General features: G+C 36.9%; 1 protein-coding gene across 2 annotated transcripts in view; it reads left to right on the forward strand.

Moving 5' to 3' along the window:
- LOC149576641 (uncharacterized) overlaps positions 1 to 19,460 on the forward strand; it is a 239,168-nt gene that overhangs the window by 19,110 nt on the left and 200,598 nt on the right. For both annotated transcript variants that reach the window (XM_089818699.1, XM_089818690.1), the window contains exon 4: positions 14,811 to 14,945. In XM_089818699.1, the coding sequence (XP_089674825.1) occupies positions 14,811 to 14,945 (135 nt within the window). The remainder of the gene's footprint in view (positions 1 to 14,810; positions 14,946 to 19,460) is intronic.

Consider the following 19,460-nt stretch of genomic DNA (forward strand, 5'->3'; position numbering starts at 1 on the left):
TGAATTTAGTTTTAGTTAGGCTTAATTTGGTTTGCCTCTTCTGCTCTCAAGTTAAGAGCATACCCCGCATTAGTTTTAGGAACAAAACATAATTCCTTGAGCATCATTCACATAAGGAGCTGTACCTACCAATTCAGAGAGAAGCCAATAATCACAGAGCGGCTTTTCAACTATTGTATTCAGATATTATTTCTAATTTGAGGCATTAAGAGTCATATTTTCACAAGAAACAAGAAAGGACTAATCTGTTTACCAACAGATTTTTGGCGACTCTGCTGGGGAAACCAAAAGTTGCTTGACCAGAAAGCCTGTCATGAGTGAAAATGGTACTACCTCATGAAAACATAATCCCAATGCTCTAACCTAACCTTGGTTTTCAAGACAACCAAGAGGACATAATTTCATCCCTTAACACATTCGTTTGGAGGCACAGAAGGAACACCGAACATTATTGGAATGCTAGCCAGGTATTAGAAGAAGAAGAAAGAAGAGCTGAAGCCTTTGAAAGAGCTGTTCAAAGGAGAGATATTTGGAGACCAGAAAGACAATTAAGACAATAACCTCAGAGATAAACTAGACCTAGCATCCTGGAACAATTTAGGTTCCTCAGAAGTACCAAGCAACAGGGTGGGCAAGATTCCACTTTTGATAAACTTGCAGAGCTCGGCTTTCCTATTTTAGACGTCCCAAAGCGGAAAGGTGAAGGTAAAAGTCGGAGTAGACCCCCTTCCCCTGTTAGAAATCAGGACGCCAACACTTCACATTCCACTTGTCAGGTGTTAGCACTTCACCGAGTTACTATGCCTCCAGTTGTTAATTTTCCACCATATACTGCTAGAACAATCATGGCTGCTCCATGGGCCGCGACAACAGGACCGTTAGCGCTAAATGCTTACCACCCACTTCCGGCTGGCTCAAGGAAGAATTTTCCTAAATTCTCGGGTGATGGAAAAGTCACTACAGATGAACACATTAAGGCTTTCTTTGCGGCTACTCATATCTTAGGAGTGGGACATGAAGATGTTGCTGTAAGATTGTTCGTAGAAACCCTCACAGATAGCGCAGTAGATTGGTTTTATCATCTACCTGATGGCTCAATAACTGATTGGGACACAATGAGAACTGAATTTGAGGCCAGATTCAAAACTGCAGAAGATGAACATGCCTTGCTAACACAGTTGACTTCAATTAAGAAGCAACCAACTATGAGCATGAGGGATTTTGTTGCCAATTTCAATAAGATTAATAGCAGAATTCCTACTGCTGATAGACCCACACCTGGTAATCTAAAAACTTTCTTTATTAGTGCTATGCCTCCAGATATCAATTATGATCTGAGAAGAGCACGTCCCATTGATCTGGCTGACGCACAGAAGAAAGCTATTGAATGTGAGGATGATTTAATTTCCACGGGAAAATGGAAACGAGAACTTCAAACTAAAGGGAGTTCTAGTAATACCACATCATCAGAAGTTGTCTAATGAACTAGTAGCGATGAAAAGGCAATTACTCGGATTCAATAGCTCTTATTAGCGGAATTACCAAAACTCACCAGGAAGAAGCAATGAAAGTAGATTTCTGCAGCTTACAAGTTCACAACCTAGGTTGCAAATCGAAGTAACACCGAAAAAAGGAAATATATGCGTCTTTCATTTGACCACAGATCATGATAGTGAAAATTGTTCGGAGACCGTTCGTAGGATGCAGTTGTTATCTACTAATGAATTAAATACTGCAGCTCCGTGTTTAGAACCTGATTCTTATTCGAATGGCGACTTTGGAAATTTATTTTTGGAATACGAATCGGATTCTGAATCAAAAGGTGAGTGTTATGCAACTATTGATGGAACTTCATACACAGTGCTTACCTGTGGACAAAGGTTAAAGAACCAAACCTCTAGTCACACCCACAGGAATGACTTCGGTCCTTCAACAAGCAATGCACATACTAATCAAGGAGGATCTACTTCACAAACAGGTAAGGACAGGACATCCTTTGTTTTCATTCAGTTTTGTGAGGAGTCAACAATTCAAATTTCCACTATTGATTATTTAAAATCACACCCTTCCGAGTTAAAAACGCTGGTAGACCATTGTAGAGGAAGCTCATCAGATGCTGATTGTAACATAATGGTTGAAAAAGAAGATGAAACCTTAACATCTGGTTTGTTTAATCAAGAAGATTCCACAGTCTTAGTAACCTCTCCTGGGCAAAAGCCTGAACCTTTTTATATCTCATTGTACATCAATGGGTGTAAACTCAGTAATTGTATAATAGATTCAGGTGTGTCGGATAATGTTATGCCTTATTTTGTAGCTAAAGCTTTGGGTCTCAATCTTACTAAAGTGAATGGAAGATGCTATTCAATGGATGCCAAACAAGTTCCCTTACTTGGACAGATTAAAGATGCTCAGGTAGCTTTAGCTTCACATCCAAAAAAGAAGCTCCTATTGACTATCCTAGTAGCTGATATCCCAGCAAGCTATGGACTTCTGTTAAGTAGAAGTTTCTGTCGTGACTTAGGAGGAGAAATAAAACTAGATTGGTCCCAAGCAGTAATACCTATTGGGAATAAGAAAGTGAAACTAGAACCTGAAGAAAAAGAAAAGTTCACAGTTTTGAAGTCAGATGATCCTAAAGCTCAAATTCTATATCAAGAACTGGAATTCGGTAACTATATGTTGTTTACTGAAGAAGGCATAAATGGACAAACAGATGAAAATTGAGGTGATAGAATTTCCAATATATCAGATATTTGGATGCTTGAATTCGATGGAAGTTGTGCTTCTTCAAGATCCGGAGCAGGTGTGGTATTGATATCCCTAGAAGGAGAACCAAAACCTATGGCTTTTAAATTGGAATTTGGGAATACAAATAATATTGTAGAATATGAAGCCTTATTACTGGGGATAATGTCAGCAAAAGAGAGAGGGATAAAGATTTTAAAAGCTCAAGGTGATGCCGAGTTGATTCAAAAGCAAGTAAAAGGACAGTATTCTGTTAAAAACCACAAGCTAAAAAATTACAAGAACAAAGTCTGGGATGAGATTGAAGGTCTAGATGCTTTTTCTATTGTAAGCAGTTCCAAGGGAGATGAATACCATAGCTGACTCCTTAGCGGTCTCTGCCTCTTTATTACTCCCTCATCCAGATTTCAAAGACAAAAAGTATCAGATTGAAATTGTATATCGATCCGCTGTCCCAGATAACACAGAATCTTGGCAAGTCTTCAGTGATGATAAGAGTTTGCAGATGTTTTTAGAAAATGACAAGTCTAGTTTTGAACACGAGTTCAGTGGAAGTGATCATGAAAGCTCTGATGCAATTGAGAAAATGGGTCAAAATGGAGAAGTTCAGTTGAAAGGCAATATTATTCCCCCATATTTCGTGGCCTTAGAAAAATTGTTTAATAGACATGATGCTTACATAAAGCAAAAGAGAGCAGAAAAGGGACCAACAATGGGTGAATATGGAGGAGTTAACATTGGAGATATTCATAATCTCAAACTGATTAACATTGGGAAGTGCTGTTCAAACGAAGAGAAAGAGGCCGCGAAGAATCTATTTATAGAATATAGAGATGTTTTCGCTTGGAGCTATGAAGATTTGAAAAGTTATAAAAATGGGAAGGTAAAACATGAAATTCCACTGAAGCCTGATGCAGCCCCTTTCCGGCAGAAACAAAGGAACTATAATCCTAAAGTCGCTGATGCCATCTTCCGAGAAGTAGATAAGATGTTAAAAGCAAGAATTATTTATCCCATTCATCATTCCACCTGGATAGCCAATATGGTACTCGTCAGAAAAAAGAATGGAGAAATAAGAATTTGTGTTGATTTTCGCAATCTAAATCAGGCATCTCTGAAAGATAACTTTGCTCTTCCTAATATGGACCATTTATTGCAAATGGTGGCGGGCTCTGAAATGATGTCTATGCTTGATGGCTTATCGGGTTATAATCAGATTGAAGTAGAGGAGAAAGACCAACATAAGACGGCGTTCACTACCCCTTGGGGTACATTTGCATATCGCATAATGCCTTTTGGACTTATCAACGCTGGTGCTACATTCCAAAGATGCATGAGTAACACATTCGCTGATTTGAAAGACCGAATCATAGTCATATACCTGGATGACCTCACCGTGTTCTCAAGAAAAAGAAAAGATCATATAGGAGATTTGAGGAGGGTGTTACAAAGGTGTCGAGAACATGGAATATCTCTCAACCCAAAGAAGTTAGTTTTCTGTGTGACAGAAGGAAAGCTCTTTGGCCATATAGTGCCCCAGGAAGGCATTATAGTCGACCCTGAAAGAGTGGAAGCTATTCAGAGACTAAGCCTACCCTCAAATAAAACAGGGGTTAAATCTTTCTTTGGGTAGGTGAATTTTCTCAGAAGATTTTTGCCTGATTTCGTGGAAACTACTAAACATATAGTGGTTATGATGAAAGGGAATTCAAATTTCAAATGGAATGAGGTGAGGAAGCGAGCGTTTCATAATATAAAAACTGCTATTGCTAATGCTCCAGTACTGTGTCATCCAAATTATAAGCGGGACTTTATCATTTATTGCTATGCTTCTGAACACACATTGTCAGCTATTCTTATGCAGGAGAATGATGAAGGAGTACAAGCTCCTATTGCTTTTATGAGCATACCTTTAAAGAACCATGAACTCAAATATTCGCAAATTGAAAAGCATGCTTTCTCAGTAGTCAAGGCTCTTAAACATTTTCGGTTCTATATCTTGCATTCACATTTAATAGTTTTTGTCCTAGATGTAGCAGTAAAGTGTGTATTGACACAACAGGATATAGGTTGCAATGTTAGAGGAGCGTGGGTAGGAAAAATACAAGAATACAATATAGAGATTAAACCTACCAAGTTGATAAGAGGAAATGCTCTATGCAAGGCAATTGCAGAAAACAAAATCACTGGAAGGTCAGAAGAATCGGGTGAAAAACAATTGGTGTTAGCCGTAGGTCTCTGCGATCCATGGTTTGAAAACATCTCTTACCTGTTAACTTATGGTGAATGTCCAGAGGGCCTAAATGCAAAGCAAAGAAGAGATCTAAAACTAAAAGCGGCTAAGTATGTCATCTGGGATGATAAGCTTTGCAAAAGGGCTATTGATGGTACTTTCCTTAGATGTGTAGATAAATAACAACAAGAAAGGCTGTTGAAGACATTCCATGATGAAGCTTGTGGGGGACATTTCTCTTCTTCAGTCATAGCATTTAAAATATTAAGGCAGTGTTATTACTGGCCTGGGATGTTTAAAGACGCATATGCATGGGTAGCAAAGTGTGAAAAGTGCAAGATGTTCTCCGGACGTCGTCAATTAGCTGCTTTACCTTTGAGACCTGTTATCATCAAAGGGCCTTTTCAATAGTGGGGCCTTGACTTTGTTGGTCCTATTAGCCCTACATCTAGTGCTGGTCATTAGTATATAATAACTGCAACTGATTACTTCACTAAATGGGTAGAAGCTAAGGCTACAAAGAAGACTACTTCCGAGGTGGTGTGTGAATTCATAAAAGAAAACATTTTGGTCAGGTTTGGTGTTCCTATTAAATTAGTAATGTATAATGCATCTTATTTTTCTTCAATCGAAATTACTGATTTCTGTTTTGAGTATGGGATCACCATTGGTCATTCATCTGATTATTTCCCTCAGGGGAATGGACAGGTAGAGTCTAGCAATAAGAATTTAATTAATATTGTTAAGAAGCTAGTCTCAGATAATCAGAAAACTTGGCACAAAAAGATTCATGAGGCACTCTGGGCAGATAGAGTGACACCCAAGAGGGCAATTGGTATATCCCCTTTTGAACTGGTTTATGGAACTGAAGCCAACCTGCCCCTACCTTTGGAGTTAGCCACGAACAAACTCAGAGAAGTAATTGAGGATGATGTCTATAAGGATGGTCTGGAGAAGAGGATCTTATATCTAAGCAAACTCGAAGAAGAAAGGAGAGAGATTGTAGACCACATTATACAGCATTAGATGCAAGTGAAAGAGCTTTTTGATAAAAGAACGAGACCCAGAAAGTTTATGGTAGGAGATATGATGTTGCTTTGGGACAAAAGAAAGGCTTCAAAAGGAATGCATAAAAAGTTTGATGCTCTATGAAAGGGTCCATTCAGAATTCAACAGGGATTCGAAAACAATTCTTTCAAGTCGGCAAATTTTTGGTGTGAAGTACTTTTTGTTGCAGAGTTAATTAAATGGTATTTTATGTCAATTATTTTTTGTTCCAGTAGGTATTGTGTTCAGTCCATGTTTCCTTTTCGTTTTACAGAGAATTAAGGAGGAATAGAGCTTCTTTCCCTTGTTTTCAAGATCATGAATGGATGTGATAAGTATTGTTATGATTCATTCGGCTAAAAGATTTTGTTAACGTTCCTGATTTATCAGTTATAGTTTAGATTTGAATTTCGGCTTATTCGAGCCTTATGCGAATAGATTTATGGATTCATAAGACGTGTGGGTACGTGAATGTTTCAGTATTGAGAAGTTTTTCTTGCCTGAATTAAGTTTTAGTTAGGCTTAATTTGGTTTGCCTCTTCTGCTCTCAAGTTAAGAGCATACCCCACATTAGTTTTAGGAACAAAACATAATTCCTTGAACATCATTCACAAAGGAGCTGTACCTACCAATTCAGAGAGAAGCCAGTAATCACAGAGTGGTTTTTCAACTGTTGTATTCAGATATTATTCCTAATTTGAGGCATTAAGAGTCATATTTTCACAAGAAACAAGAAAGGACTAATCTGTTTACCAACACCTATAACTTGCAGAGGGTTAGAATTTTGCAGGAACCTGATTTGTAAAGATGGGTGTGGTAGAGGAAATAATGTTGATAATGCTATATTGGATCAGTTGAGACAAATTGCAGCCAGATTAGATGCTGTTGAGACAACCCAGAGGAGAGGAGCACATCTTGATGATGTAAGTGATGATGAAGTAGCAATACCAAACCATAATCCAAAACCTGAAGAAGATCAAGATGAAGAAAGATTGTTGCAAATATTGTCTAGGGCAAATTCAAAGTCTGTTGTAGAAGCTGTTCCTTATGATGGAAAATTGGATACCATTGTTGTGTTGGATTGGATCTCTGATATGGAGAAGTTCTTTGAGTATGAAAACACTCTTGATAATAGAAAGGTGAAGATTGCAGTCACTAGGTTGAAAGGTCATGCATCACTATGGTGGGAGCACTTGCAAACTGATAGACAAAGGAGAGGAAAGGAGAAGATGAGAACTTGGCCAAAGATGGTGAACAAGGTAAAGAACAAATTCCTTCCTGTTGATTACCAAGTTAGCTTGTTGAGAAAGATGCAAAATTTGAAACAAAAGGACATGACTGTGAATGAATATACTGAGGAATTCTATAGATTGGACATGAGATCTGGACATGTGGATGATGATGTTGAGAAAATTGCAAGTTACATTAATGGATTGAGATGTGGAAGTCAGGATGAAATAAATTTTGCGAAGTTGGAAAGTGTAGAAGAAGCATATCAATATGCCTTGAAAGTTGAGGAGATCTTGACAAAGAAGCATGAACAAAGACTAAGAGGTAGAGGTGGTAGATTCCAGAGAGGCAGAGATAGATCTTATGGAGAAATTGGCAGATCTGACAGTTCTATGTAGGATAAAGGCAAATCTGAATGGAAGAATGATGACAAAGGCAAAACCGAATGGAAAAGTGGTAATTCTTATCGAGGAGGCGCTAATTCTTACTGAGGAAGAGGTATTCCATATTCTTGAGGTGGATTTCATGGTAATTGTTTTAGATGTGGTAAAGAGGGACATAGATCTTTTGAATGTAGATCCTCTGAAAGTAGGCAAGGTAATAGAAATGCTATGATTTAAGAAGATGATGAGGGTTCACCAAGTGGACCTGAGGCTGGAGAAAATCTGATGGTGAGAAGAACCTAATGTAATAAGGGAAGTCATGAGGAACCTGGTTTAAGGAGAAGTCTTTTCAAGACTAGATGTAAGAGGGCTAGAAAATGCTGCAAGGTGATCATTGACAGTGGAAATTCTACAAATTTGGCATCAGAAGAGCTGGCTACCAAGTTGCAATTGCAGAGGCTGAAACATTCCAAACCTTATCATGTTTCATGGATCAAAGATGAGGATAAGATATTGGTAAGTGGACAATGCCTTGTGAAGTTCAAAATTGGACATTACTTTGATGAAGTTTTGTGTGATATTATGCCCATGGATTGGTGTCATATTTTGTTGGGTAGACCTTGGCAATATGATAGATATGCTTTACATGATGGAAGATTGAATCAATATACTTTTTGGGTAAATGAGAAGAAACAAACATTGCTGCCTTTGATCGAAAGTCTAGATGAGGTTAATTGTACTGTTGTAAAAATTTGCATGGTTAATGCGAAACAATTTGAAAAGGAAATGAAAAAGAATCAATTCTGTTTTGCCATAGTTCCTAGAAGACCGTGTTGGTAGTAATGACCGAGCAGTAGAAGCTAGTAATGACAGAGTGACAATAGATAGTGATAGTCAAGTACCAGTAGAAATTATAGAATTGCTGAATGAGTATAAAGATATTATTGTTGATGATATTCCTGATGGTTTACCTCCAGTAATAAATATAAGTCATTGTATGGATTTGATTCTTGGAGCTAGTTTGCCAAACAAAGCACCATATAAATTGACACCTATAGAGAATGAAGAGCTTAATGGACAAGTGCATGAGTTGTTGCAGGAAGGTTTGATCAGAGAAAGCTTGAGTCCATGTGCTGTACCTGCTGTATTAACACCTAAAAAGAATGGAGAATGGAGAATGTGTATTGATTATAGAGCTATTAACAAAATCACAGTGAAATATAGGTTTCCTATGCCGAGGATGGATGACATAATGGATTGTTTGAGTGGAGCAAAGTATTTTACCAAGATTGATTTGAAGAGTGGCTATCATCAGATCAGAATCGGAGAAGGTGATGAATGGAAGACTACTTGCAAGACAAAAGATGGTTTGTATGAATGGTTGGTTATGTCTTTTGGTTTGACTAATGCACTTAGTACTTTCATGAGGTTGATGAATGGAGTTCTGAAAAGATTCTTGGGTAAGTTTGTGATTGCTTATTTGGATGATATTCTGATATTCAGCAAGACTAAGGAAGAACATCTTGAGCATATTAGACAAGTATTGTAGAGGTTGAAAGAGGAAAAGTTGCTAATTAATTTGAAAAGTGTTCTTTTATACAAGAAGAGATTGTGTATTTGGGATTTGTGATTTTAGCTGATGGTTTGAAGATGGATCTTGAGAAGGTTAAAGCAATTTTGGAATGGCCTACACCTGAGAATGTGGGTGAGGTAAGATTATTTCATGGTTTGGCTAGTTTTTACAGAAAGTTTATAAAGAATTTCAGTCCAGTTTGTATTGCTATGACTGAAACAACGAGGGGAGATAAAAATGAATTTAAGTGGACACATGGAGTTGATAAGAGTTTTGAGACTTTGAAACAAAAGGTTGCTGAATTACCTGTATTGGCTTTACTTGATTTCAACAAAGTATTTCAAGTTGAATGTGATGCAAGTGGTAATGCAATAGGAGTTGTGTTAAGTCAAGAAGCTAAGCCTGTTGCTTTCTTTAGTGAAAAGTTGAATGATGTTAAAAGGAAGTATTCTGTGTATGATCAAGAATTTTATGCGATTGTTCAAGCATTGAAGAAGTGAAGACATTATTTGATTCCTAAGGAGCTTGTGCTGTATACTGATCATAAAGCTTTACAATACTTGGGAAGTCAACATAAATTGAATCAAAGACATATGAAGTGGGTTGAGTACTTGCAGAGTTTTACTTTTGTGATCAAGCATAAGAGTGGAGTTACTAACAGAGTTGCTGATGCATTGAGTAGAAGATGTTCTTTGTTGACTGAAATGAAGGTTGAAGTTCTTGGTTTTGATGAAATGAAAGAGTTGTATTATGCTGATCCTAATTTTTTTGAGGCGTGGAGAGAGTGCAGAGCACCAAATTTGATAGACCACATAAGTAAGTATGATGAATATTTCATTCAAGAAGGTATGTTGTTCAAAGGTATTCAGTTGTGTATTCCTAGAAGTCCTATGAGGTTGAATTTGATTAAGGAAAAGCATAGTGGTGAATTGACTGGACATTTTGGAATTGATAAGACATTGAGTTTGCGAAAAGAGAAGTATTATTGGCCACAAATGTATAAGGATGTTCAAAATTTTGTAAAGAGTTGTGGAGTTTGTCAAGTTGCAAAAGGGGTGAGTCAAAATACTGGTTTGTATACATCTATTACTGTTCCTGAGAAAACTTGGAATGACTTTAGGATGGATTTTGTTCTTGGTTTGCCTAAGACAGTGAAGGGGTATGATTCTATATTTGTTGTAGTGGATAGATTTTCTAAGATGGCTCATTTCATACCATGTAAGAAGACATCAAATGTTGAGCATGTTTCTGAACTTTTCTTTAAAGAGATTGTGAGATTGCATGGATTACCAAAAAGTATTATTTCAGACGGAGACAGTAAGTTTGTTGGTTATTTTTGGAAGACTTTGTGGAAGAAGATAGGTTTTGAGCTGAAGTTTAGTTCTGCATTCCATCCACAGACAGATGGATAGATAGAGGTTGTGAATAGAAGCTTGGGTAATTTGTTGAGATGTTTAGTTGGGAATAAGCCAAGTGATTGGGAGATAGTATTGGTACAAGTTGAATTTGCATATAACAATTCTGTGAATAGGAGTACAGGGAAGACACCTTTTGAGATTGTTACTGGAATGCATCCTAGAGGTATATCAGATTTGAGAGATGTTGCTGGTGAAGAAAATAAAAACACTGTAGGAGAAAAATTTATTGATTTTACGGAGTCTTTGCATAAGGAAGTGAAGTTGAGGTTGGAACAAAATAATCAAAAGTATAAGGAGAATGCTGATCAGTCCAGAAGACACCATAATTTTCAAGTTGGTGATGAGGTGATGGTTCATTTAAAGAAAGGAAGATTCCTAGTTGTAACATACAGTAAGTTGAAGATGAAGAAATTTGGACCTTGTAAAATCTTGAAGAAGTTTGACAGTGACAATGCTTATGAAGTTGAGTTATCTGATGACATGGATATATCTCTTATATTCAATATTGCTGATTTGTATAAGTATCATGAGTTAGATGATGAAGTTATTGTATTAGAAGATTATCCTAAGAAGCAAATTGAAGAAGTTGAACAGATATTGGATCAGAGAGTTGGCAGGAGCACAAGAGGAAAATATTACTATGAATATTTGGTAAAGTGGAAGAACGGGCCTATTGAAGATGCTTCATGGATTTCTCAATCTGAGTTGGATTTCGCTTAGATTGTGATATCTCAATGATTTAGGAGAATCATTTCTTTCAACTCCAGTTGTCTGATATAGGAGCATCCTGGGTTGCCTTGTTATTCTGCTCATTTTGTTTCTTTCTGCATGTTGATGCCAAGTTACTGTAGCTCCACTGTATGCCAAGTGATTCTTCATTTGCTGAGTTACCCAGTATATGCCAAGTGACTTTTCATGTGCCAAGTTATCCAGTGTATGCCAAGTAACCTAGTGTATGCCAAGTGACTCTTCATGTGCCAAGTTACCCAGTGTATGCCAAGCGACTCTTCATTTGCTGAGTTACCTAGTGTATGCCAAGTGACTCTTCATGTGTCGAGTTACCCAGTGTATGCCAAGTGACTCTTCATGTGTCGAGTTACCCAGTGTATGCCAAGTGACTCTTCATTTGTCGAGTTACCTAGTATATGCCGAGTGTCAACATTTGGACGTGATTTTTGCGAGCCGACTTGCGAGATTTATTTTGATCACTACATTTATGTTAAGATCTTTTCTTGGGATGCGTCCAGACCGTTGTTGGGTCGGCCTTCCTCTTATGTAATGTTCTAGTATAATCTGTAAGCCATTTTGGAAAGTATAAATAAAGTGTTTAGGTTTAGAGTTAGGTAAGTTTTTAGGAAGAAGATTAGAGAGCAAAACTAAAAGTGCGAATTTGCAGTTGGATCTTTGAATGTGAATGTATTTGTAATTGGCTGTAACTTAGAAGGCCTTACAGTTGGGCATGTATGAAGATATTTTGATGAATCAATAAAAGTATTTTACTCTTCTTCCTCCTTTTGGTTGCTGTTCTTTGTGTTTGCTTCTGTTGTGTTAACTCTTGCAGGGTGGTTTGGATAGCTGGGTGAGCCTTTGGCCCTAGTTATTCATCCTTTGCCTACGTCATCAATCCCTTCCAAGCAAATAAACTACAAAAGAAAGGCTTTTAGAGAATCTAATACACTCATAGAATGGAATAAACTATGGATGTCTTTATGGCTCTACTAGACTTAGGTTAGCTATCAACATCAACCAAACTAGTGCAATCTCCTAAGGTAAATGTAAGACGTTTAAACTACTATGATTTCATTAAACACCATCCATCAATGCATATCAATTTGCAAGCAATAATCAAAGTTAAGTTCATATAAATGCCATTTAATGACGCAAGACAAACTTACAATTAGCAAGTAGATAGTGGTTTGGTCTAAGTGTGTTCACCAAGGATACATACAAAATCTCACTTCCATTCAATTAAACAATGCATCTAATTAACATGAAGTAAAAGCCTAAATGAGGAATTGAAGAAAGCACGCAATACGCCAAAGCAACACAAGTAATCCACCAGGTAGACCAACAATGAATCACCAATTACTTTGATAGCATTACGGAAACAACTTCAACAAGTCTCATACTCTAATCTTATTCCTTTCCAATAAATCTAAAAGTTAACTCCCTACAAATGATAAGGCCTTGGCCTTTTATAGTTGTTAAATTACAATGAAGGGCCAAGATCAATTCAAGATCAAGGGGTAAGATTCATCCATTACAAATCCTAGTTAGAGTTGCCACACTATCATCCTATTACATGAAGGCACCACACAATGGGCCGATAAGAAAATTACAATGCTTTTGAGAAACAATGATAAAATAGATAAGGTAGAGGCACGAGATACCTTCCACATGTACACTTGGCATAATATAGTTGAGTGTGCTTGAACATGTGTAACTGGGGCCTTATGATTGGTCGAGGGCAAGCGGACACCATCTCAACATTCTCATCTTATAGACTTGATCAAGGCTATAAACAAACTTTAGTCCTCTTTTTTGCTTTCTGCCTCTTGTGGGCCTCACTGAGTTACTGTGCCATATCAATCATTATAAATTTACAGGTCAAAACCCAGAAGATTTTGCCATTCTTCAAATATGAGCCTTACAATGCTGAAAATCATCTTTTGGGGCTATCAGCTTGCATGTTAGGTTCTCCTCTATGGGGGATTTTTGGCTATTCAGATCGTGTAAAAAATAAAAATCTTAAGTGTATTATCTTCAATCTTTCAAGTCTCTCTTTTACCATATCAGAATAGGTTGGATTGGATTTTCTTTGAGACCATCTCTGATTTTACTATCTGAACCTTCATGAGCTGTGAAATTTATCTCTAGATAAATCTCTGATTTTCTAGGTCGAAGAAGAGTGTCATACTGTTGAGGGTATTATTATTTCAATTCTCATCTTCTACCATCTGAAACTTCATGAATGGTGGAATTTATCTCTTGGTCGAGTGAGACAAATCTCTGATTTGTTTGGTTGAAGGAGATTATCATACTATTGAGGGCATTATTATTATTTCAATTTTGACATGAAACTGAGTTCTAGTTTTTGACTTCTCCCTTGATTTGTCTTTCTATAATCTCCAAAGAAGAATAGAAAAAGACAAGATGGAAGGGTTATGGGGGAGGTTGTTACTCATTCTTCTTGTCTGAATTGATGAAACAGATGTTGATTAGGTAGATATAGAATCTCACCATATTCCACTTTTTAAGTATTTAGATAGAAGAAAAGGAAATTGAAAGATCTGTTTTGTAGTTATCTGACTTTATTAATCTATATCGCGGTTTAGTCAGTCTCTTCAGGCATTTGTATCCCAAGATGCAACACACAGAAGCTCTAGATTTCCATCTATCCTGTCATACTGCATAGTATTTGTTCTTGTCCGCCTTTCTTATTCCTTTTCCTCTTTAGTATCCTGAGAAGTCGGTCCTTGTTTATCTTTCTGGCATTTTGATTCCCATTTTAATTTTGAGAGTGATATTGTGCTGGACAGTGCTTGAAATAGGTTATTAGAGGTGTGTTTCAGCTTGTTACTTGCATAATTTATTCAACCATTATTTGAATAAGCTATACTGAAGATTAATTTGCTTATATAAGGAGTAATTTACAACACAAGTAATTCTTTTTTATGTGCTACTTTATTGTTGTTTGCAACTTTGCCGTATCAATATAAATTTTCAAACTAATTCATGAAGACTTTTGGGACCAAGTATTTTCAAGGTTTTGTTTGGATTTTTTTTAAATTAACAAAAGTTGCTCTTAAGTTTGATCTAAGGAGATCAACATATTTATTGTTGTAAATACCCTTATCCTCAGTGGTTAAAGTTTTAAAGAATTCATCAGCATGCTTATAAATTTAATGATCAACACATTTAACTGTAGGTGACGTATGCTTTGTTTTTGAGTCTATCTTTTGAATAAAACGTACACCGAAATGATGCAAAGGTAAGGAATCTGAATTAAGATGTTTTTATGATATACAAAATTTCTGATGCATAGGAATGGGATGTTGAATTTATCTTTGTATCCAAATTACCTTATAGTATCAAAATGCTTTCATTAATCTGGCTGCATTTGTAAGGATCATCAATCTAATATGATGAAGTGTTTAATGTTTGTCTGTTTTCCATAGGCGAGACTCCTCTTATCCATGCTGCTCGAATGGGGCATTTAGATACAGCTAAATACCTTTTGGAGCATGGTGCAGATCCCGCAGTAACTTCCAATCAATTGGGAACAACAGCTTTGCATCATGCAGCAGGGACAGGTTCATCCTTTGCACTTTATCTGTATTTTTTCTTCACGTGAAAGTTGAAATTGTGCTATTATACTAAATTAATATTACAAATGGTGGGTCCTTTGACATGGATACTTTCATTGATAAACCGAGTCATTTTCTTGTACTGGAATACACGATACCATGTTACCAATATATTTTAGTCAAATGCTTTTTTCAACATAAGGTAACATGAAATATCTTTTGAAATCCAGTCCAAATAGAGATTGTAGTGGTAATGTAAGATTAGATTCTCAAAGCTAATTGCAAAGAAGATAGGTGATGGTAATACTTCCAAGGGCTTTAAAACAGGATAGTGTTTAAGCATCTTGCTTTGTCCATGGGTAGAAGGCAAAATACAATTTGACCTGAAATGTTGATATATGTCTTCTAATAAGCTGGGATCTGTGATTTTTGAGACCTTTGATCAAAGATGTGAGGCACATTACTTACCGAAATGGAACAATAAGGGTCTTTATTACTACAATATGTTTTCACAAACCTCAGGTAGGCCTGACAAGTCAATACATGTTGTCTTTCCTGATATATGTGGGATATACTGTGAGATCAGAGATTATTACTGCTGCATTGTCCTTTTGAACCTTTACGAACCAGCATTTCTCTTGGGAAATATGAACATTCAAGAGGAAGTACCAAAATGGAACAAGAAGAGTCCTTGTTTCTACATATGTTTTCACAAACCTTAGTTAGACCTGATAAGTTAATAAACCTTGTCCTTCCCAGCTCTGAAGCCTTTGCTCCTTTACATTTGGGATAGACTGTGAGATCAGTGTTTGTTACCTGTGCACTGTCCTTTTGAACCTTTAGGGCCCGTTTGGCTTCGGGAATAGGAATAGGGGAATAATAATAGCTATTCTGGAATAGAAAATGGGGCTACATATTCCTGTTCTCTGTTTGGTTCAGCCAATATTTGATGGGGCATTCGTGGACCCTAAAATTAATGTTTTCTAAAATAAATAAAAGTGGAATAGGAATACGTATTCCAATAACACCTATTTGGGTGGAATTGCAAAACCTCATTTTTGGGCCAAAATTGGAATACGTATTCCTATTTTACTTCGTATTCCAATTCCGATTTGGTGCATCCAAACGAAGAATTCAAAATTTTAAGAATTTACATATATGCCTATTCTGCTTGTATTCCCGTTGCCAAACAGGCCCTTAGGAACTGGCAGTTCTCTTGGGAAATAGGAGTATTCCAGAGGAGGCCAGTGTTCACTTCGATGTCCAAATGGCAGGCCATTTGTTTATCAGAAAATATTTCAATGATCAGAAAGGATTCGGCCAAGTTTATGCATAACCAAGCACAAAAAAGCATATCCAAGCTGCAACTCTATTTGGAAAAATGGAAAATAGACTACAGTCAAGGAGAGAAGGTGCTGATCTGTATCTTTGTGTGGGCTTCCTGGGAATCCAGAACACCAGATACAAGGGTACAAGAGAACTGGAAGCCCTTACACCCTGTAGATCTAGTGAATGATGCCTAAAGTGTACTTCGTTGCTATATTCTCCACAATATGAGACTGGGGTTGTCAAGTAAGACCTTGGTTTATGATGAAATTAGACCTTATCATGAAACCCTTGTTGCTAGTTTTTAAACATCACAAAAGATCTCCCTAGTATTACATCCGTTTCAGTTCGACTGCTCTTGTTCCTCAAGGAGCAGTAGTAGGAATACTTACTTCAAAGACTAGCCAATGCTATTGGAGTATAGATTATGGCTTCTGAATTCACCAGGTAGTCAGATATGCTCAGTTATGCTCTGGTTGAGTTAGCTAAAACCCAGAAAAATTGTTCCTAAATTCACTTTTTCTATAAATGAGAGAGATCATAAGGGAGCAGTTAATTGACTATGTATGTATATAAACTTAAAGTATACACTATTCAGGTTTAGTCATGAACATGCACTTTTAGCAAGGTTATCACCAACACAGCAACATTTAGAGATCATTTAGAGGGGAACCATTGAGGAACACAATAAGCTGAACAAGGAGATCTAGACATTCAAGGAAATAGCAGCCCTAAAAAGGCAACATGAATGTCGGGTATAAACTTAACAAACAAGGAGAGCTTCCTAGAAAACAGATAAAACTCAAATAACTATACTCAACTGGGGAAAGCCAGTACCGAAACATAGAAAGAATAAGAATGCAGAGCATATTTCAGAGGGAAGTTGGACAATTTATCATATTAAGGAGGGAAAGACTGCATAGAAAACAGATAAAACTCAAAGCACCCCAGAGCCAAATGGGAAAGCCAATACTTAGAACATAGAAATTATAAGAATGCTGGATCTTCCATATCCTCAAAGCAAAAGAGCATATTTGAGAGGGAAATCCGATAACTTATTAGATTAGGAAGGGCAAATACACAACTCAGACCCAATATGCCGTTCAAAACACAGAGGAATTTCAGCTAAGCAAACACTGAGACAACAACAAGTCCCATTTACCTCCAGTGCAAAATTCATCTAGAATAAGCACTCACATAAGAAATGTGAGGGACAAGAACAGAAGCTTCATCTGGTAAACCTTGGATGTCCACTTGTTCCTTATTCCTATTAGTTTTGCTTCTACGAAGTTTTTTAATACTGTAATGGAAGATCATATTGATTACTTAGTCTAATTTACTTTTGCAAACCCTCAGATTTTCCCGGGCTTCTTCTTTCTCTGCCAGAGTTTTTTCAATAATGATTCTTATCTTGGGATCTTCCATCTCTTCCGATTTGGTTTTGCAAACCTTTGCATCTAATTGGTCCCCTTCTTTCTCCACCTGAGTCTTTTTCAATAATGATTCCAATTCATTTATTCATTTTCCAATTTATTGTCTTTCGGTGCTGTAGATGGCAATTGATGTGCACTAGGTGTCTTTTGTGTAAGAAGTGAATTTGAACCCAATGGTTGTCATTCAATAAATTAGTTTTTTTCAATGCTGTATTTAATATCAAGTTTGCATCTTCAAGCTTAACATATTCTTCATGCAACCTTCTATTAGTAGCCTAATTGAATTGGGAAGTATAAGCTAACCATATAATTGCATATGGTATTGAGACATCCTCCTACATTCCTACCCTCCTGTGACATTCTCTACCAGATGCTTGTAATGTGTTGGAGCTGCTGCCAGATGGCTTATCTTGGAGATCTTGGTTCAAAGCAGATCTAGGGAAAAACTTGCTTGCTTCTTCTTGATCTTTGATTAAATCATTCACTCCCTCCCTTTTTCTGATGGTGTGAAAGCCATTCTCATGCCATCTCAGGATTACATCCTTGCTGTTGTACCCCCAGCTCTAGACATGTTCATCATCAGTAAATATTCACAGAAAATTGTCTTACTCTGTAAGATTTCACAATTTTCTGAGACGACAAAGACTAACAACAATGGAAGGGGGCAATCATTAATAAGTTGTTTCTGATCTTTAGAGCAATGACTTCAAGACCATTGATCAAAATATGCACCTTCAATATGAGATGTCTTATGTGATATATGGCAGGCTTGCACTATTACAATAATAGATAAGACGTCTATTATTAGTTAATGGTTATCTTGTAAATATCTTTAGCTTTAGTTTGCTTTCGTTTTTTGCTTTCTCTGGAATAGAATGTTTCTATTCTTTACGATCGTTTCCTAAGGAAACATCGTCCCATTCTTTTGTATAAATTGACCTTTCGGTCTCTGTTATTAACAAGCAAGTATTTACCAATTACCTCGTAATATGGTATCAGAGCTAAATACTTAAATTTTTTTGTTAAAATTTATAATTTCTTCTTGAAATTATTTGTTTAAATTTTTCCAAAATTATTTCAGCTATTTTCTCCAAAAACCCGCCTAGGTTTTTCTGTCTAGAGAAATTCTGAACTCGGGTCTGCAAATTGCATGAAAATCGTGGTCGTTTTGTACCATTCTCAGCTGGTATCTGAAAATCGCGATTTCTTTTGCCTAACATCTTCTGCAAATTGCGGTTTTTTTTATTGGTATTTTTTACCACGGATTGTCTGGTCCTTCAGACTCACGGCTCTGTGTTTGGTGAAAATCGTGGCTTCTCTCTTCAGCAAGCTCACGTGGTATCAGTCGCGGCTCTGCGTTTTTTTCACAAACCTTTGCAAATCCGCCATCATTTGGAGGTCACACTCTGTCTTGCAACGTCTTAGTCTCTAATCATTTGCTGGGAAGCAGATTTGACCATTTTTTATCAAGAAATCTGAAGTTTTTTCAAGCCTTTTTCAGCTAGGGCCGTTTTTTTCGAAACCCTAATTTTTGGGGTCGAAAAAATATTTTGTTTGCAAATTCTTGGTGGGTTTTTTGAGAGCTCAATTGGGTTGTTGTCCGTTTTTTTTTGGGTGCCTCGATTTTTGTGCCTTGATTTTCGAGCCAGCGGATTCAAAAAATGACAGCAGATTCCTTCTGGGTTTTTCGAGCTCTCTTTTGGGTCATTCTCTGATTCTTCTGGGTCTTCCGTATTTTTGCCTCGAAGAATGTGCCTTCACA

Source organism: Cupressus sempervirens, chromosome 1 (assembly GCF_028749045.1).
Source record: "Cupressus sempervirens isolate cs-2001-9-10 chromosome 1, ASM2874904v1, whole genome shotgun sequence".
Classification (NCBI taxonomy): domain Eukaryota; kingdom Viridiplantae; phylum Streptophyta; class Pinopsida; order Cupressales; family Cupressaceae; genus Cupressus; species Cupressus sempervirens.